At 43.6% G+C, this 19,196-nt stretch overlaps 1 protein-coding gene across 1 annotated transcript in view; it reads right to left on the bottom strand.

Annotated features, from left to right (window-relative positions):
* Nucleotides 1–18,068, bottom strand: part of NAPEPLD (N-acyl phosphatidylethanolamine phospholipase D) — a 79,385-nt gene extending 61,317 nt beyond the window's left edge. The window contains exon 1 of the mRNA XM_066353911.1: nt 17,947–18,068. Within this exon, the coding sequence (XP_066210008.1) occupies nt 17,947–18,032 (86 nt within the window). The 5' untranslated portion in view covers nt 18,033–18,068. The remainder of the gene's footprint in view (nt 1–17,946) is intronic.
* Between the last annotated feature and the right edge of the window lie 1,128 nt (nt 18,069–19,196).

Raw genomic sequence — 19,196 nt, 5'->3', positions numbered from 1 at the left:
AGTTTATTTCTGGGCTGTCTATTCAATTTCATTTATCTATTTGTCTGTTTTTATGCCAGTACTATGCTATGCTGTTTTTATTATTACAGTTTGATACCAGGAGGTGTGATTCCCCCCCCCCTTTTTTTTTTTTTTTTGACAGAAACAGAGAGAGTCAGAGAGAGGGACAGATAGTGACAGACAGACAGGAAGGGAGAGAGATGAGAAGCATCAATTCTTCGTTGTGGCACCTTAGTTGTTCAATGATTGCTTTCTCATATATGCCTTGATAGGGTGGTGGGGAGGGCAACAGCAGAGCAAGTGACCCCTTGCTTAAGCCAGTGGCCTTGGGCTCAAGCCAGCAACTTTGGGCTTCAAGCCAGAAACCTTTGGGCTCAAGCCAGAGACCATGGGGTCAAGTCTATGATCCCACACTCAAGCCAGTGACCCCCTACTCAAACTGGATGAGCCTGCGCTCAAGCTGGTGACATTGTGGTTTCAAACCTGGGTGCTCCAGGTCCCAGTCCGATGCTCTATTCACTGTGCCACCACCTGGTGTGGCAGGAGGTGTGATTCTTTTAACTTTATTCTTCATTCTCAAAACTGCTGTTGCTATTTTGGGCCTTTTGTGTTTCCAATATAAATTTTGGAATATTTGTCTAGTTCTGTAAATAATGCCATTGGTATCTTGATAGGAATTGCATTGACTTTATAGATTACTTTGAGTAGTATGAACATTTTAATGATGTTAATTCTTCTTATCCATGAACATGGTATATACTCCCACTAATTTGTTACTTCTTCAATTTGTTTCTTTCAGAGTACAGGTCTTTTATATCCCTGATTAAACTTATCCTAGGTATTTCATCTTTAAGTAATTGTGAATAGGATTATTTACTTAGTTTTCCTTTCTGATAGTTTATTATTGGTGTGTAAAAATGTGACTGATTACTGAATATGTATTTTGTATCCTGCTATGTTACTAAATTCATTCATCAGTTTTAGTAGTTTCTTTTTGGTGGAATCTTTAGGGTTCTCTATATATAGTATCATATCATCTACAAATAATGATGCCAATCACTGGTAACTTTTTTCTGGAGACTAGAATTAAGTAAGGTTATTTTCATACTTCACGAAATATTAGGTGCTACTTAAACTCCTGGGGAACCACAGTTAGAACAATTTTAGCCTGACCTGTGGTGGCACAGTGGATAAGGCATCAACCCAGGATGCTGAGGTCACTGTTTCAAAACTCTGGGCTTGCCTGATCAAGGCACATATACGAAGCAACTACTTTGAGTTGCTACTTCCCACTCTATGCCTCATCTTTCTCTGTTTCTCTATCTCTCCCTCCCTCCTCTCTCTCTCTCTCTAAAATCAATTAATAAAATCTAAACAAAATAAAACAAAAAACAGTTTTAGTATAATAGCTAATCAGTGCTGTCCTCCAAGGCCTAAAGGGACAAAGAACTAAAGGACTACATGACCTGTTAGTAGAGGACTCTCATTCAATTTGTATTTACAGCAGCATCTGTGGAATTCAGTTAAATACTGTGTTCACTTCCAGTTTAATCAAAGGTTGTTTTTCTGATCATTAAGAATCTATATACGCCTGACCAGGCAGTGGTGCAGTGGATAAAGCGCTGGACTGGGACACGGAGGACCCAGGTTCAAAACCTAAAGGTCACCAGCTTGAGTGCAGGTTTACCAGCTTGAGTGTGGAATTATGACCTCATGGTCACTGGCTTGAGCCTAGGATCACTGGCTTGAGCAAGGGATCACTCACTCTGCTGTAGCCCCCCAGGTCAAGGCACATATGAGAAAGCAATCAGTGAACAACTAAGGTGCCAAACTGAAGAATTGATGCTTCTCATTTCTCTCCCTTCCAGTCTGTCTGCCCCTATCTGTCTCTCTCTCTCTGACGCTCTTTCTGTCTCTGTCAAAAAAAAAAAGAAAGAAAGAAAGAAAGAAAGAAAGAAAGAAAGAAAGAAAGAAAGAAAGAAAGAAAGAAAGCATCTATATGGCCCTGGCTGGTTAACTGAGTTGGTTAAGAGAATCGTCCTAACATGACAAGGTTGCAGGTTCAGTCCCCAGTCAGGGCATGCATGGGAAGCAACCAATGAATGTATGACTAAGTGGAAGAACAAATGAATGCTTTCCTTCCCCCTGCCCATCTCTTCCTCCTCCCTCTGTCTCAAAAAAAAAAAAAAAAAAAAAAAAAAAAAAAGCCCTAGCCACTTGGCTCAGCAGTAGAGCATTGGCCTGGCATGTGGAAGTCCCGGGTTCGATTCCCAGCCAGGGCACACAGGAGAAGTGCCCATCTGTTTCTCCACCCTTCCCCCTCTACTTTCGCTCTGTCTCTCTCTTCCCCTCCCACAGCCAAGGCTCCATTGGAGCAAAGTTGGCCTGGGTACTGAGGATGGCTCTATGGCTTCAGCCTCAGGCGCTAGAATGGCTCCAGTTGCAGCAGAGCAATGCCCCAGATGAGCAGAGCATCTCCCCCTGGTGGTCTTGCCGGGTGGATCCTGGCCAGGCGCATGCAGATTCTGTCTCTCTGCCTCCCCACTTCTCACTTCAGAAAAATAAAAACAAAACAACAACAAAAAAAAAAAAAACCCTGACCTGATAGCTCTGTTGATTGGAGTATCAGCCCAGAGTGTGTAGGTTGCGGATTCAATTCCCCAGTCAGGGCACATACAAGAGCAGCTTGATGTTCCTGTCTCTCTCTCCCTGCCTCTAGAAAGAGAGAAAGAGAGAGAGAGAGAAAGAAAGCAAGAGAGAGAGAGAGAGAAAGAAAGAAAGAGAAAGAGAGAGGGAGAGAGAGAGAGAGAGAGAAAGAGAAAGAAAGAAAGAAAGCGAGAGAGAGAGAGAGAGAGAGAGAGAGAGAGAGAGAGAGAGAAAGAAATTCATAGATAACTCCAAGTAGCAACAGGACGAGTCTTGGGAAGATAAGTTGTAGTCAGCGCCCTGCCATTCTCTACTATCTCTTTGACTTTGGAAAGTACCCCTTTCGCCTCCAAGCCCCCACCCCAACCCTCCAAAATGACTCTTCAGTTCTGTGCTCATTTGCAGTTGGAACATGTAGAGACTACTGAAAAGGTTTTAGGGGAATATATATGAAGGCAGGGTGCTGATTGTAGGGGTAGTTGGATTGTGTTAGGCCAAGGGTCAGCAAAATTTGGTCTGAGGACCAAATCTGGCCTGCCACCTAGTTTTTTGTTTTGTTTTTTTTCATTCAAACTATCTTATAGAATAATACAAAGTCCTCAACATTCATATTATAGAGATGCCTTTTTTAAATTGAGGTAAAAACCATAAAATTTACCATCTTAACCATTTTTCAGTGTATATTTCAGTAGTAAGTATATTCACATTGTCAGGAAACAGATCGCCAGCACTTTTCATTTTGGAAACCTGAGACTCTACCCATTCAACAACACTCCCCTTTCCCCCTCCCCCAAGTCTTTAGTAACCACCATTCTATTGTTTGTATGGATTTGACTATTTAAATACCTCATATAAGTGGAGTGAATAATCCAGTATTTTTTGTGACTGGCTTAGTTTACTTAGCATTATGTCCTTAAGGTTTATCCATGTTGTAGCACGTGACAGGATTTCCTTCCTTTTTTTAAGGCTGAATAACATTTCACAGTATGTATATACCACATTTTATTTATCCAGTCAGCCATTTGTGAACACATGAGTTACTTCTACCTCTAAGCTAATGTGAATAGGGCTGCTATGAACGTGGGTGTCCAGATATCGCTTTGAAATCCTGCTTTCAGATCTATTGGATGTATACCCAGAAGTGAGATTTCTGGATTATATATGAATTGTACTTTAATTTTTTGAGGATCTTCCATACTGTTTCCATAGTGGCTGCATCATTTTACAGTCCTACTGACAATGCACAGGGTTCAGATTTCTCCACATCCTTGCCAATACCTGTTACCGGTATTTCCAGGATTTCGTTTTTTTGTTGTTGTTTTGGGGGGGGGGGGGGGTTGGACGGTAGCCATCCTAATGGTTGCAAGGTGGTAAGTCATTGTGGTTTGTATTTGCATTTCTCTGATGGTTAGGCATGTTGAACATCTTTCCTAATACTTATTGGCCATTTGTATACAAAATTGGTAGAAATGTCTATTCAAGTCCTTTACCCTTCTTTAATTGAGTATTTGATTTTTTGTTGAGTTGTAGGATTCTTTATGTATTCTAGATATTAACCCCTTATCAGATATGTGATTTACAAATATTTTCTTCTATTTCATAAGTTGCCTTTTCACTCTGTTGATTGTGTCCTTTGAATGTGCCAAGTTTTTAAGCTTGATATAATCAAGCCCATTTGTCTATTCTTGTTGTGTTGCCTATGCTTTTGGTGTCATAGCCAAGGTCATTGCCACGTTCAGTGTCAGGAAGCTTTCCCACTTTCTTCTAAGAGTTTTATCATTTTAGGTTGACACCTGTTTTTATATAACCCACAAGCTAAGAATGACCTTTACAGTTTTACATGGTTGGGAAAAAATTAAAAAAAAATATTTTGTGACACCTGAAAACTATATAAAATTCAAATTTCAGTGTCCATAAATATAGTTTTGTTGACACAGTACACTCACTTATTTACATGTTGTCTATGACTAATTTTACACTACAAGAGCAAGACAGACAGTATTTGTGACAGAGACATATAACTCAAAAAGTCTGGAAAACTTACTCTCTGACTATTTAAGAAAAAGTTTGATAACTTTTGTGTTAGCCTACTTTTTCTCCTAGTCTTTTAGTATCTGAGATGGGCGAGAAAAGGTAAAGTATAAAGCCGAGTCCTCAGAGGCAAAGATTGTGTTCTACCTGAAGGAAATTGATATTTAAGAAAAAGTTATCCAAACCTCCTCTACTTTTTAAGAGCAAAATTAATAACCAAAGGAAATTCCTTATTGAATCAGCTGATATTACTTTAGAACAGTGACTTCTAAAGTGGGTTGCCCCTGCCTGACCAGGCAGTGGCGCAGTGGATAGAGCATCGGACTGGGATGCGGAGGACCCAGGTTCGAGACACCAGGGTCGCCAGCTTGAGCACAGGCTCATCTGGTTTGAGCAAAAAGCTCGTGAGCTTGGACCCAAGGTCACTGGCTCGAGCAAGGGGTTACTCGGTCTGCTGAAGGCCCGCGGTCAAGGCACATATGAGAAAGCAATCAATGAACAACTAAGGTGTCGCAACAAAAAAACTGATGATTGATGCTTCTTATCTCTCTCCGTTCCTGTCTGTCTGTCCCTATCTATCTGACTCTCTCTGTCTCTATAAAAAATAAATAAATAAATAAATAAAGTGGGTTGCCCCGAACCCAGTGAGTATAAAATAAAATAGTAGAACTTCTGTTTATGTTTTTAAATCTTATCTTTTCTACTTTCTGATTTTGTGTTTCATAATGAACATTTTACCAGTATGGTAGCACATTCTAAAATTTTAAAACAAATATATATGGGAGGCAGTTTTATGGTATTCACAATAAAAATTTTTGCAGACCATTACAGATCTCCAAATTAAAGGATGGTGTTAGCAACTGGAAGAGGCAGCTAATCCAAGGAAATAAATAAAACTCAACCCCTTTGCTCCTTCAGGGTAATTTCACACACAATTGTTGTGAGAGCGTACTTTGAATTTCATCTAGCATTTATCAGACTAGAAAATGCAGACTAACCAGATATAGTATTTCAATTATGTGAAAAGTAATTTTTTTTAGTACTGATAGTTTTTTGTTTTGTTTTTCTGGAAGGTTGTACCTTTGACCACCTACCTCAATTTTTTTTTAAGATTCCACATATAAGTGAGATCATACATTTTTGTCTTTCTCTAGCAAACTTATTTCACATAGCATAATGCCCTCAAGGTTCATCCATCTTATACCAAATGGTAAGATTTCTCATTTTTAAAGCTGAATAATATTGCAGTGTGTGTGTGTGTGTGTGTGTATTATAATTATGCATAATAATGCATTCTTTATCCATTCAGTCATTGGTGGACATAGGTTGTCTCTATTTTGTGGTTATTTTATTTTTTTTAATTATTTTTATTTATTCATTTTAGAGAAGAGAGACACAGAGAAAGAGAAGGAAGGGAGGAGCAGGAAACATCAACTCCCATATGTGCCTTGACCAGGCAAGCCCAGGGTTTTGAACCGGCGACCCCAGCATTCCAGGTCGATGCTTGATCCACTGCGCCACCACAGGTCAGACTGTTGTGGTTATTTTATATAATGCCGCTATAAACATGGAGTTGGAGATTATCTTTTCAAGTTAGTGTTTTCATTTCCTTTTTTTTTTAATCTAAAAGACTGAGGTAAAAAGTAAAATCTAAGCCCCAAGTAGTTAAACTCAGTAAGCAATACTGATTGCTTTTATGATTTGAAAAAAGGAATTCTACCTTCTTAGACATGTTTCCCATATGGATTAATAACTGCAAAAATACAAGGGAGAACTTCAAAAGTGGAGGATTAAGACGAGTCTGCCATTGTTAATATCTGCTCCACCTGGAACGTTCTCAGGTGTGTAATTCTCCGTAGACTGGCAACTGAGGAGCATTGCTTGTCCTGGCCATTCTCATCTGCCCTTTAATGCCCACATCCTCAGCCACAAACAGGTATGTGTCATCTGCACGCTTCCAGTTTGAGGACAGAGACTACTGCTCTTTGTGGTAAACTGAAGAATCCTCCCTTCCCCTTAAGTTATCTACCTGCTAATACCCAGAATCTATAAATGTTACATTACATGGCAAAAGAGACTTTGCAGATGTGATAAAATTAAGGATCTTTTTTTTTTTTTTTTTTTTTTTGACAGAGACAGAGAGTCAGAGAAAGGGACAGACAGGAGAGAGATGAGAAGCATCAGTTCTTCATTGCAGCTCCTTAGTTGTTCAGTGATTGCTACAGCAGAGCGAGTGACGCCTTGCTCAAACCAGAGACCTTGGGCTTCAAGCCAGTGACCTTTGGGCTCAAGCCAGCGACCATGAAGTCATGTCTATGATCCCACACTCAAGCCAGCGACCCCTTGCTCAAGCTGGTGAGCCCGTGCTCACGCCAGATGAGCCCGTGCTCAAGCCGGCGACCTCGGGAATTTGAACCTGGATCCTCAGGTACCAGTTTGATGCTCTATCCACTGCGCCACCGCCTGGTCAAGCTGAATTAAGGATCTTGAAGAGAAGAGATTAGCTTGAATATCATCACTAGGGTCCTCATGAGAGGGAGGCAAGAAAGTCAAAGAAAAAGAGGCACTATGATAACAGCAGCAGAGATTGAAGTGATGAAGTCACAGCCAAGGATGTGCAGAGATTCTAGAAGCTGGAACAGACAAGGAATGGATTCTCCCCTAGAGCCTGTGCAGGGGTCTCAAACTCAACTCAGCATGTGGGCCGCAGAGCAAGATCACAGCCGTTGGGCGGGCCACACTAGGTCTACAAAAGGCAACTGTTATGCAACACTTTTCAGTGTCACAAAACGACCAGAAACTGTAGTTCGTGGATTAGTCTGCGGGCCGCGAGTTTGAGACCCCTGCTAGAAGGAACCATCCTGCCAACCTTGACTTCCTCCCAGTAAAACAATTTCAGCTTAAGGCCCCCAGAACTGTAAGAAAACAAGTATGTGCTATTTTAACCGAGCAAGTGTATGGTAATTTGTTATAGCAGCAATAGAAAACAAATACTCTCTTTCAAGCAGTCTTTGAAGTCTGATGACAATATATATAAAATATTTGTCAAGTTAGCATAGCATTAATGAATGGACACAAGACTATAGATCTAGACTCCTTTCTTTGACTCCTAGGTTGAGCTCTATTTGAGGCTTCATAGGACCAGTTTTCCTGGTTGGTGCTAGCAGTAGTAATTGGAGGCTTCTGAGAAAGGAGCGGAAGACCTAGGGTTGGCAGAGATTGCTTCTGGTTCTGTGGTAAACAAGTCATTAACAGCCCTATACCTTAGTGAAGTTAATCAATGTAAAGCCAGTAGGCATGGCTGCCACTATCAAAGCAGCCTCCTGGCCCATGCAGGTTCGCATAGGATTCGGACAGTCGGTAAAGAAACAATGGAGCCAAAAACTGATAGGCTGTCATCTTTAATCCTAGCTTGCACCCGGCGGGCAAGTAAAAACACACACTGGGCTCCAAAACCCACTCACATTCAGTGCTCACAAAGCTACTGACTTATCTGAGTTTCCTAGAATCAAAGGTTTCTAGCTCACCAGCCTTATTCTCCTCAGTTCCCCATCTCCTTCCTTATCCCAGATACAAACGCGACACAAACTGGCATCTCACTCAGCACTCCGCCATCTTGGCTTCTTCTCCTGGCCTCCTCCACGTGGCCTCCTTCTGCTCTCTGCTCTGCTCTCTCCTCTAATGATAATCTTAGGAACCAAGAGCGCAAGCTCCCGCTCCGTCCCCATTTTATAGTGTAGAAATCCAAATCTTTAATCCAATATACAAAATAGGGAAGTCTCTAATACAAAGTCACTTCTCTGAGTCATGATTGGATGGTACCACCCCACATCAAAACGGGTAGAAAAGGCTTACTCCCAAAACCAAGCCCCAGGCTACAAGGATTCTGCCTGCCTTTAGCCCACCCCAACACACATTAATATCACCTGGGCGACGGCCTCCTCGTGGGCAGCGTAATCTTTAACAAAGTGAGCATAATACATTTTATCTGCCCAACAATCAACATACCATATTTCCCCGTGTATAAGACGCACCTTTAAAAAAAAAAATTGGGGTCTAAAACCTGGGTATGTCTTATACAGTAGTTGTGGTATTTCAAATGCCATAGATGAAACTGAGGACAAGACAATATATGAAGACAGTGATTCGTCATCAGACACAGATGAGGACAAGCTAATGGATGGGAGTTTTGACAGTGTGTAAAGCCAGAAGCCAGGGCCAGGGCCACTATCACAGCCGCCTGGCCCATGCAGGTTCGCATTGGATTCGGACAGTCGGTAAAGAAACAACGGAGCCACAAACTGGTGGGCCATAGTCTTTAATCCTAGCTTGCACCCGGCGGGCAAGTAAAAACATACACTGGGCTCCGAAACCCACTCACATTCAGTTCTCACAAAGCCACTGACTTATCCGAGTTTTCTAGAATCAAAGGTTTCTAGCTCACCAGCCTTATTCTCCTCAGTTCCCCATCTCCTTCCTTCTCCAGATACAAACTCTACACAAACTGGCATCTCACTCAGCACTCCGCCATCTTGGCTGCTTCTCCTGGCCTCCTCCACGTGGCCTTTCTCTGCTCTCCTCTGCTCTCTCTTCTAATGATAATCTCAGGAACCAAGAGCCTAAGGTCCCATTCTGCCCCCATTTTTATAGTGTAACTTCACAACCTTTAATCCAATATACAAAATAGGGAAGTCTCTAATACAAAGTCACTTCTCTGAGGCATGATTGGATTGTACCACCCCACATCAAAAAGGGTGGGAAAGGCTTAATCCCAAAACCAAGCCCCAGGCTACAAGGATTCTCAACACACATTAATATCACCTGGGCGATGGCCTCCATCTTTAACAAAGTGAGCATAATACATTTTATCTGCCCAACACAGTGATAAGGAGTTGTATGAATTTTATGATGAATAAAACTTGAGTTCAAAAACTTTATATTAATACTTTTTTTTTCTTCAAATTTTGGGCCCTAAACTTAAGGAGTGTCTTATACATGGGGAAATACGATAATCACTAAGATCCCTTCTGTAAAGCCAGAAGCCAAGGCCAGGGCCACCATCAAAGCAGCCGCCTGGCCAGTGCAGGTTCGCATTGGATTCGGACAGTCGGTAAAGAAACAACGGAGCCACAAACTGGTGGGCCATCATCTTTAATTCTAGCTTGCACCCGGCGGGCAAGTAAAAACATACACTGGGCTCCAAAACCCACTCACATTCAGTGCTCACAAAGCCACTGAATTATCCGAGTTTCCTAGAATCAAAGGTTTCTAGCTCACCAGCCTTATTCTCCTCAGTTCCCCATCTCCTTCCTCATCTCATTCAGCACTCTGCCATCTTGGCTGCTTTCATGGCTTACTCCACGTGGCCTCCTTCTGCTCTCTGCTCTGCTCTCTCCTCTAATGATAATCTCAGGAACCAAGAGAGCAAACTCCCGCTCCATCCCCATTTTATAGTGTAGAAATCCAAACCCTTAATCCAATATACAAAATAGGGAAGTCTCTAATACAGTCACCCTTGAGGCATGATAGGATTGTACCAACCCACATTAAAAAGGGTAGGAAAGGCTTAATCCCAAAACCAAGCCCCAGGCTACAAGGATTCTGCCTGCCTCTAGCCCACCCCTAACACACATTAATATCACCTGGGCAACGGCCTCCTCGTGTTATCTTTAACAAAGTGAGCATAATACATTTTATCTGCCCAACACCTTCCAATTCTATATTTCTGAGATTTTGCAAAACATTTTACCTTTGAATTTCACATTCAGATTACTGTGATTACAACCTCTCCCCAGCCTCCCTCTCCACCTCAGCCCACAGATCAGCCACAAGCACATGGAGCTTGTGCACACGTTTCTTCCTGTTGGAACTTTCTGCCCTGCCTTCGCCTCCTGAGCACTCTGGCTCAGCCTCAGTACTCACATCAAGAATCACCAACTTTGATTCCAGTCTACCTGAATCATTACCAGCTAGAAGCAGCGGTCATTGGGACTTGGACATGAGCTGCAAAGTATAGAATGGTGACAACAATTCCAGTGCCATGCGGACTTTTCCTGTGGTGAACTTTCCTGGACTCCTGCTCCCTGTGACAGCTCCTAACAGACTGAACTGTGGTTGGGTTGCATTTTTCAGGGATTTGGCATGGTGATGGGGCCAACTTGGACTTGGTGAACATGTTTAGGACACTACTCTTTTAGGGATTCTTGCTGTATTGGCCAAGAGTTTGCTTAAAGGCTTTTAATCACTGTAAAAAATAAATAGAGAACTGGATGAAGAAGATGGGGCACATATACACCATGGTATACTATTCAGCTAGGAGAAATGATGACATCGGATCACTTGCAGTGGAATGGTGGAGTCTTGGTAGCATTGTGTGGGGTGAAATGGGCGAATCAGAAAAAAACAGGAACTGCAGGATTCCATACATTGGTAAAGAAACAACGGAGCCACAAACTGGTGGGCCATCATCTTTAATTCTAGCTTGCACCCGGCGGGCAAGTAAAAACATACACTGGGCTCCATACATTGACATAAAAGCGAGACTAAGAGGCATGGACGGGAGTGTGGTGGTTACGGGGGGGGGGGGGGGGGGGGGGGGGGGGGGGAAGGAGGGAGAGGGGGAGGGGGAGGGGTACAGAGAGAACTGGATGGAGGGTGGCGGAGGACGATCTCTCTTCGGGTGATGGGTATGCAACAGAACTAAATGACAAGATAACCTGGAAATGTTTTCTTTGAATGTATGTACCCTGATTTATTGATGTCACCCCATTAAAATAAAAATTTATTTAAAAAAAAAAAAAAAGAATCACCAACTTTGAGAAGCTCCCTCTTCTCCCCAAAGCAGAGTGCTCATCTCTGCCTTGGTGCTTTCCGAGAACTACTAGGACAGCTATAACGTTATAGCAACTCTTTGTTTCCATTTCTGTTTCCCAAAATCAATGGGGGCAAATATTCTGTCGGATTCATGTTTCTACCTCTGGCACCTACTCTGTACTTGGCACACAGCCCACACTCACATTGTGTTTGTGGGCTGAATAAACATGAACAGTTTTTCCCTGAATTCTGAGAACCTACTTGAGGCTGGGTGGGGGTGGGGCTGGGAGGGATGAAGGTACTGTACAGGAAGACAGGAAATGCATGGTTCAGCGAGACATTGAGAGCCCTGGAGAAAACCATTCAGGCAGATTTGTGTGATGATTTAATTCAAGGCTACCCTCAGATACTGCATATGCAATTTAGCATCTCTCTTGACCTTGCTTCCAAGTCAGTTTCTAAGTGGAGTTAACAGTATGAGCGACCTCACACAGCAATCTGCTGATTAGAAGTTCTTAACTGAGGCAAATGGCAGGCAGCCACACACAGTTTGTCAGCTCTGCATCCTCTCAAGCCTCTAGGCAGAGGCTACAACTTTAGAATTTTATGCTGGCTCATTAACAACTCTGTCCTCATAGACCAGCAGTTCTCAACCTGTGGGTCGCGTCCCCTGTCAAACACAGGGGTGGTGACCCACAGGTTGAGAACCGCTGTCATAGACCATTCTGAGTAACAACTCATAAAACTGTCTCCCTTCAGTTTTTCTTCTTAGGCATAAAAAATACTCCCCCACCCTCACTCCTTGAGTGCTCCAGATATATTTTCCATTTTCTTTTTTTTTTGCATTTTTTTTTTTTTTTTTTTTGCATTTTTCTGAAGCTGGACACAGGGAGAGACAGTCAGACAGACTCCGCATGCGCCCGACCAGGATCCACCTGGCACGCCCACCATGGGGCGACGCTCTGCCCACCAGGGGGCGATGCTCTGCCCATCCTGGGCGTCACCATGTTGCGACCAGAGCCACTCTAGCGCCTGAGGCAGAGGCCACAGAGCCATCCCCAGCGCCCGGGCCATCCTTGCTCCAATGGAGCCTTGGCTGCGGGAGGGGAAGAGAGAGACAGAGAGGAAAGCGCGGCGGAGGGGTGGAGAAGCAAATGGGCGCTTCTCCTGTGTGCCCTGGCCGGGAATCGAACCCGGGTTATTTTCCATTTTCTTAATACAAAGGACAAACCTACCCAGAAACACCTCCTTTGTGTGGAAATGAGGTTATCATTTTTGCACACTGTGGGTCAAATAAGTGTGTAAATATGATATATATGTTTGCTCGCTTATAGTTTGCATTGGGTGTGGGGGACAGGCTGTAAGAAGGCAGGGTCGTTATAGCCTAAGGCTTAGTTTTATTTATTTATTTTTTTCCAGAGTCAGAGAGAGGGATAGATAGGGACAGACAGACAGAAACGGAGAGATGAGAAGCATCAATCATTAGTTTTTTGTTGTGCCTTGCAACACCTTCAGGCGTCCCCAAACTACGGCCCGCGGGGCTGCATGCAGTCCCCTGAGGCCATTTATCCACCCCCCCCCCACCCCCGCACTTCCGGAAGGGGCACCTCTTTCATTGGTGGTCAGTGAGAGGAGCGGCTCTCCAACGGTCTGAGGGACAGTGAACTGGCCCCCTGTGTAAAAAGTTTGGGGACCCCTGCTAGTTGTTCATTGATTGCTTTCTCATATGTGCCTTGACCACAGGCCTTCAGCAGACCAAGTAACACCTTGCTTGAGCCAGCGACGTTGGGCTCAAGCTGGTGAGCTTTACTCAAACCAGATGAGCCCACACTCAAGCTGGCGACCTCAGGGTCTCGAACCTGGGTTTTCCACATCCCAGTCCAACGCTCTATCCACTGTGCCACCGCCTGGTCAGGTCCTAAGGCTTAGTTTTAAGGCTAAGCTTTTCCCCACACCCTTGACTGATTGCATGATGTGGGGTGGTGCACTCTCATGAGGAATCCCATTATGCCTCAGATAAGTGACTTTGTATCAGAGAAGTTCTTGTTTGTATATTGGATTAAAGGTTTTGATTTCTACACTATAAAATGGGGCAGACCGGGAGCTTGCTTTCTCTTGGTTCCTGAGATTAGCATTAGAGAGGAGAGCAGAGAAAGGCCATGTGAAGGAGAGGATAAGCAGCCAAGATAGTGGAGTTCTGAAGGAGAAGCCAGTTTGTGCAGAGAGAAGGAGATGGGGAACAGGGGTGAATAAGGCTGGTGAGGTACAAACCTTTGATTCTAGGAAAACTCAGGTAAGTCACTGGTTTGGGAGCCCTGAATGGAAAGGGAAGTGTTTTCCCACTGTGTGTATTTCTAGCCCACCAGGTGAAAGCTAGGATTAAAAAGGTAATGGTCCATCAGTTCTTGGCTGCATTGTTTCATTACCGTCTGTCCAAATTGAATGCGAACCTGCATGGGCCAGGCAGCTGTGATGGTGGCCGTGGCTACTGGCTTTACACACTCCTAGAAACCCTATTAAATCACACTTTTCATAATATATATGTAGTAAAGTACCAAAAAGCTAAAAATATTAATATTGATATTCTAGGAGGAAAGGTCAGGCTTTCCTGTCCTGTCCTTTCTTTGGGGAAGGGAGGGAGAAGAATGTAGAAGTTTCTGGCTTGCAAGAACAATGAATTATCTAGTTTTAAATCTAAAATAAAGGTTAACTGAGAAACTTCTTCTCTTTCAATGGGGGTCAGAATTTACATACCAGCGTACACTGATTTTAGTTCCTCCCCCTTCCTGGAATCCTGAGAGTAACATACTTCTAGGCAAAGGAGGGAAGAGGAACCCTGAAAGATTTGTAAATATCTTTGATTGTGTTACCTTGAAATTCTTCTTTTTTTTAAAAAATTTTTTTAAATTTTATTTATTCATTTTAGAGAGGAGAGAGAGACAGGGGGGAGGAGCTGGAAGCATCAACTCCCATATATGCCTTGACCAGGCAAGCCCAGGGTTTCAAACCAGCGACCTCAGCATTTCCAGGTCGATGCTTTATCCACTGCGCCACCACAGGTCAGGCCTACCTTGAAATTCTTAATGTTTCTGTGTATCCCCTAAACAAATGTCAGCTTGTGCCATGATGTCATGCTCTCCCCAGCCGGTATGTGATTAAGGGTATATAACCAGCCCTGAAATATATTTGGCGCACGTGATTTGGGTTTGAAACTGCCCATGTCAGCCATATGTAGCTGGCATATTTAATAAATCTCCTCCTTTAATAAAACTCTTCAAAATTAATTTGGACTTGGTGTCTCTACATAAACCCGCTGAAGTGAGGTACAGTACCTTTCAGAATCTGGGGTACAGTACTTTACAACATATAGACTGATGTTAAATTATACTGTCTCTCTGATCATACATCACCTTTATGATGTAGTCATCTCTGCGTGTTCCTTTGATATTTTATATTAGATACCTCTGTCAGTTTAAAATTTTTCATTTGGGCCCTGGCTAGTTAGCTCAGTTGGTTAAGAGCGTTGTCCTGAAACAACAAGGTTGTGGGTTTGATCCCCGGTCAGAATACACACAGGAAGCAACCAAAATAATTCACGACTGAATAGAACAACAAATGCTTCCCTTCCCCCTCCCTTCTCTCTCCCTTCTTCTCTCTGTCTCTAAAAATTAATAAAAATTAAGCCCTGGCTGGATAGCTTGGTTGATCGGAGCATGGACGTTGCTGGTTTTGACTCTGGTCAGGGCACATACAAGAGCAGCTCGATGTTCTGACGTTCTTGTCTCTCTCTCTTCCATCCTCTCAAAAAAAATAATTTTTTTTCATTTGAGATTCAGCTCACTTTTTTAAGGTACTGCTTATTTTACATTTTTCATATTTCAAGTGCTTTACAATTTCATAAGCTTAAAACCCAAGCATTTTACACCCTTTTTTTTTTTTTTTTTTTTTTTTTTTAGAGAGAGAGAAGAAGGAGAGACAGAGAGAGAAGTGGGGAAGGAGCTGGAAGCATCAACTCCCATATGTGCCTTGACCAGGCAAGCCCAGGATTTCGAACTGGCAACCTCAGCATTTCCAGGTCTACGCTTTACCCAGTGCGCCACCACAGGTCAGGCTTTACACCCTTTTTATAGAGGAGGAAGCTGATTAACTTTCCTAAGGTCACAAGCTTAGTAAGATGCACATGCAAGGCTCAGGATGAAGAGATCCAATAATTATACCATCTTCTCACTTGCTTTTTATAATGCTAAGGTGACATTATGTTGTTTAAGAAATACCATTCACTGACCTGTGGTGGCACAGTGGATAAAGCGTAGACCTGGAAATGCTGAGGTCGCCGGTTCGAAACCCTGGGCTTGCCTGGTCAAGGCACATATGGGAGTTGATGCTTCCAGCTCCTCCCCCCTTCTCTTTCTCTGTCTCTGTCTCTCTCTTTCCCTCTCTCAACTCTCTAAAAATTAATAAAAAAATAAAATAAAATAAAATAAAATAAAAAAAGAAATACCATTCAGCCTGACCAGGTGGTGGTGCAGTGGATAGAGCGTCGGACTGGGATGCGGAAGGACCCAGGTTCGAGACCCCGAGGTCACCAGCTTGAGCGCGGGTTCATCTGGCTTGAGCAAAAAGCTCACCAGCTTGGACCCAAGGCCGCTTGCTCCAGCAAGGGGTTACTAGGTCTGCTGAAGGCCCGCGGTCAAGGCACATATGAGAAAGCAATCAATGAACAACTAAGGTGTCACAATGAAAAATTGATGATTGATGCTTCTCATCTCTCTCCGTTCCTGTCTGTCTGTCCCTATCTATCCCTCTCTCTGAATCTCTCTATGTCTCTGTAAAAAATAAAAATAAAAAAAAGAAATACCACTTAGCAATTAACAATAACTTGTGGAGGAAAACAAAAAAAAATGTAATCCTTATATCCAGAATCAAAATTTCCACAGTTTATATTGTGGAAAAGCCCCACCAAAAGGCATCACCATTAGGTAATATATATTTACTATCTAGGTGGGTAGGGCTGTGCACTACCTGTGCTCAGACTTCCCCCACCATTAAAGGCTGATGGTTAACCCTCTTGTAAAATAAACTGTTCTCTGTTCTAATTCTTAAAATGAGAGAGCAAAGCTAGAGCCTTAAGGACTCCCTATATGAAAATATGTATATATTTTTCCGATGGCTTTAGGCGACCCTGTGTTTTGGTCGTTCGACCCCCGCCAGGGTCGCGACCCACAGGTTGAGAACCGCTGATTTAGGCCCTGGCCGGTTGACTCAGCGGTAGAGCATTGGCCCAGCGTGTGAAGGTCTTGGGTTTGATTCCCAGTCAGTGCACACAGGAGAAGCATCCATCTGCTTCTCCACCCTTTCCCCTCTTCTTTCTCTCCATCTCTCTCTTCCCCTCCTGCAGACAAGGCTCCATTGGAGCAAAGTAGGCCCTGGCACTGAGGATGACTCCATGGCCTCTGCCTCAGGCACTAGAATGGCTCCGATTGCAATGGAGCAATGGCCCAGATGGTTAGAGCATCACCCCTGGTGGGCATGCCAGGTGGATCCCAGTTGGGCGCATGTGGGAGTCTGTCTCTCTGCCTCCCCACTTCTCACTTCAGAAAAATACCAAAAAAAGAGGTTTTATATAGTATCTTGCAACCTAGATCTTTTATAGAAGGACATTTATGTGATTTTCAATGCAATCATAGTGAAATTAGGGTTTACAGAATTCCCAGATTTGCAAAGACAGATTCACTCTTGGGTTGGTCTTGGTTCCTATAGGAAGACACTCAACTCCCAAAGAGCAAGAGTCAGACTTCAGTGGTTTCCCACATGTCTATGGATAAGCCTAGATGACTGCATAAAAATCACTGGACAAGTATGTTTCACACACCGACAGGTGGACCTCATCCAGGAGAAGTCTCAGTAATAATAACAATATTTGTATAGTGTTTACTGTGGTCACTCACTGATTTAAGCATTTTACATTTACTCATTTAACCTGCTCAACAACCCTGTGAGGTAAATATTGTTAGCATCACTAGCTATCAGTGATGAAACTAAGGCACATAGAACCTGACCGGTTGTGGCGCAGTGGATGGAGAATCAACCTGGGATGCTGAGGTCCCAAGTTCAAAACCCAAGGTCACTGGCTTCAGTACAGGCTCATCTGGCTTGAGCGTAGGCTCAGCAGATTGAGCATGGGCTCGCTGGCTTGAGCCTGGGATCATCAACATGAACCCATGTTTGCTGGCTTGAGCCCAAAGGTCAGTGGATTGAAGCCCGAGGTCACTGGCTTGAGCTAGGTCGCTGGCTTGAGCAAGGGGTCACTGGCTCGGCTGGAGCCCCCCAGTCAAGGCACATATGAAAAGCAATCAATGAACAACTAAGATGCCGCAACTACAAGTTTATGCTTCTCATCTCTCTCTCTCCCTGTTTCTCACTCTCAAATCTCTTTAAAAAAGAAAAGAGCCTGACCTGTGGTGGCGCAGTGGATAAAGCATCGACCTGGAAATGCTGAGGTCGCCGGTTCGAAACCCTGGGCTTGCCTGGGCAAGGCACATATGGGAGTTGATGCTTCCAGCTCCTTTCCCCTTCTCTCTCTCCTCTCTGTCTCTCTCTCTCCCCTTCTCTCTCCTCTCTATAATGAATTAAAAAAAAAAATTAAAAAAAAAAAAGAAAAGAAAGGAGGGAGGGAGGGAGGGAGGTAGGGAGGGAGGGAGGGAGGGAGGGAGGGAGGAAGGAAGGAAAGAAGGAAGGAAGGAAGGAAGGAAGGAAGGAAGGAAGGAAGGAAGGAAGGAAGGAAGGAAGGAAGGAAGGAAGGAAGGAAGGAAGGAAGAAAAGGAAAGAAAGAAAGGAAGGAAGAAAGAAAAGAAGAAAAGGAAGAAAGAAACTACAGAGGTTAAGGAACTTGCCTAAGATCACTGAGGAAGGGAAAGAGATAGAAAAGAAAAGAAAGAAAGAAAGAAAGGAAGGAAGCCAGGAAGGAAGGAAGGAAGGAAGGAAGGAAGGAAGGAAGGAAGGGAAGGGAAGGGAAGGGAAGGGAAGGGAAGGGAAGGGAAGGGAAGGGAAGGGAAGGGAAGGGAAGGGAAGGGAAGGGAAGGGAAGGGAAGGGAAGGGAAGGGAAGGGAAGGGAAGGGAAGGAAAGGAAAAAGAAAAGGAAGAAAGAAACTAAGACACAGAGGTTAAGGAACTTGCCTAAGATCACTGAGCCAGTCAGAGACTGAGCCAGATTTGAATATAAGCTGCCTGGCTTCACAGTCTGCACTTCTAATGTCTGTGCTATAGTCCCCCTACTTTGTATATTAACAAGTTTTACTGGTGACTCATACAGCAAGGCATGGAAACCCTGACAACCATCAGCTGTTGTATGAATCTTCTCTTATAACCTCATACCTGGCTGTCTCTGAATTAGGGTTGAGAACAAATCACCTCAAGACAACCTATTTTATTTTTTAAAATTTCTAGTCATTAGCTATTGCATTCTCTGCTCTGTGGAAACTAAATCTGAGCCTGGGAAGAAAGCTGATTTGGGAGGGAGTAAGGCTGTCTGCTGGGTTGTCTTATCTGGCTTGGAAGAGCTGTGTGTGTGCATCTTCCCAACCGTGTGTTGGATGATGTTATATTGGTAGCTTGAAATCCATCTTGATGGGAGTTTGACCCCACAGAAATCAGCAGACATTACAACCCAGGGCTCCTCCCCCCCACCCCCACACCCGGAGAGCTGG

The sequence above is a fragment of the Saccopteryx leptura genome, chromosome 12 (assembly GCF_036850995.1).
Source record: "Saccopteryx leptura isolate mSacLep1 chromosome 12, mSacLep1_pri_phased_curated, whole genome shotgun sequence".
NCBI lineage: Eukaryota > Metazoa > Chordata > Mammalia > Chiroptera > Emballonuridae > Saccopteryx > Saccopteryx leptura.
The sequence above is the reverse complement of the archived record's forward strand: the minus strand, read 5'-3'. Positions and strand labels throughout refer to the sequence as shown.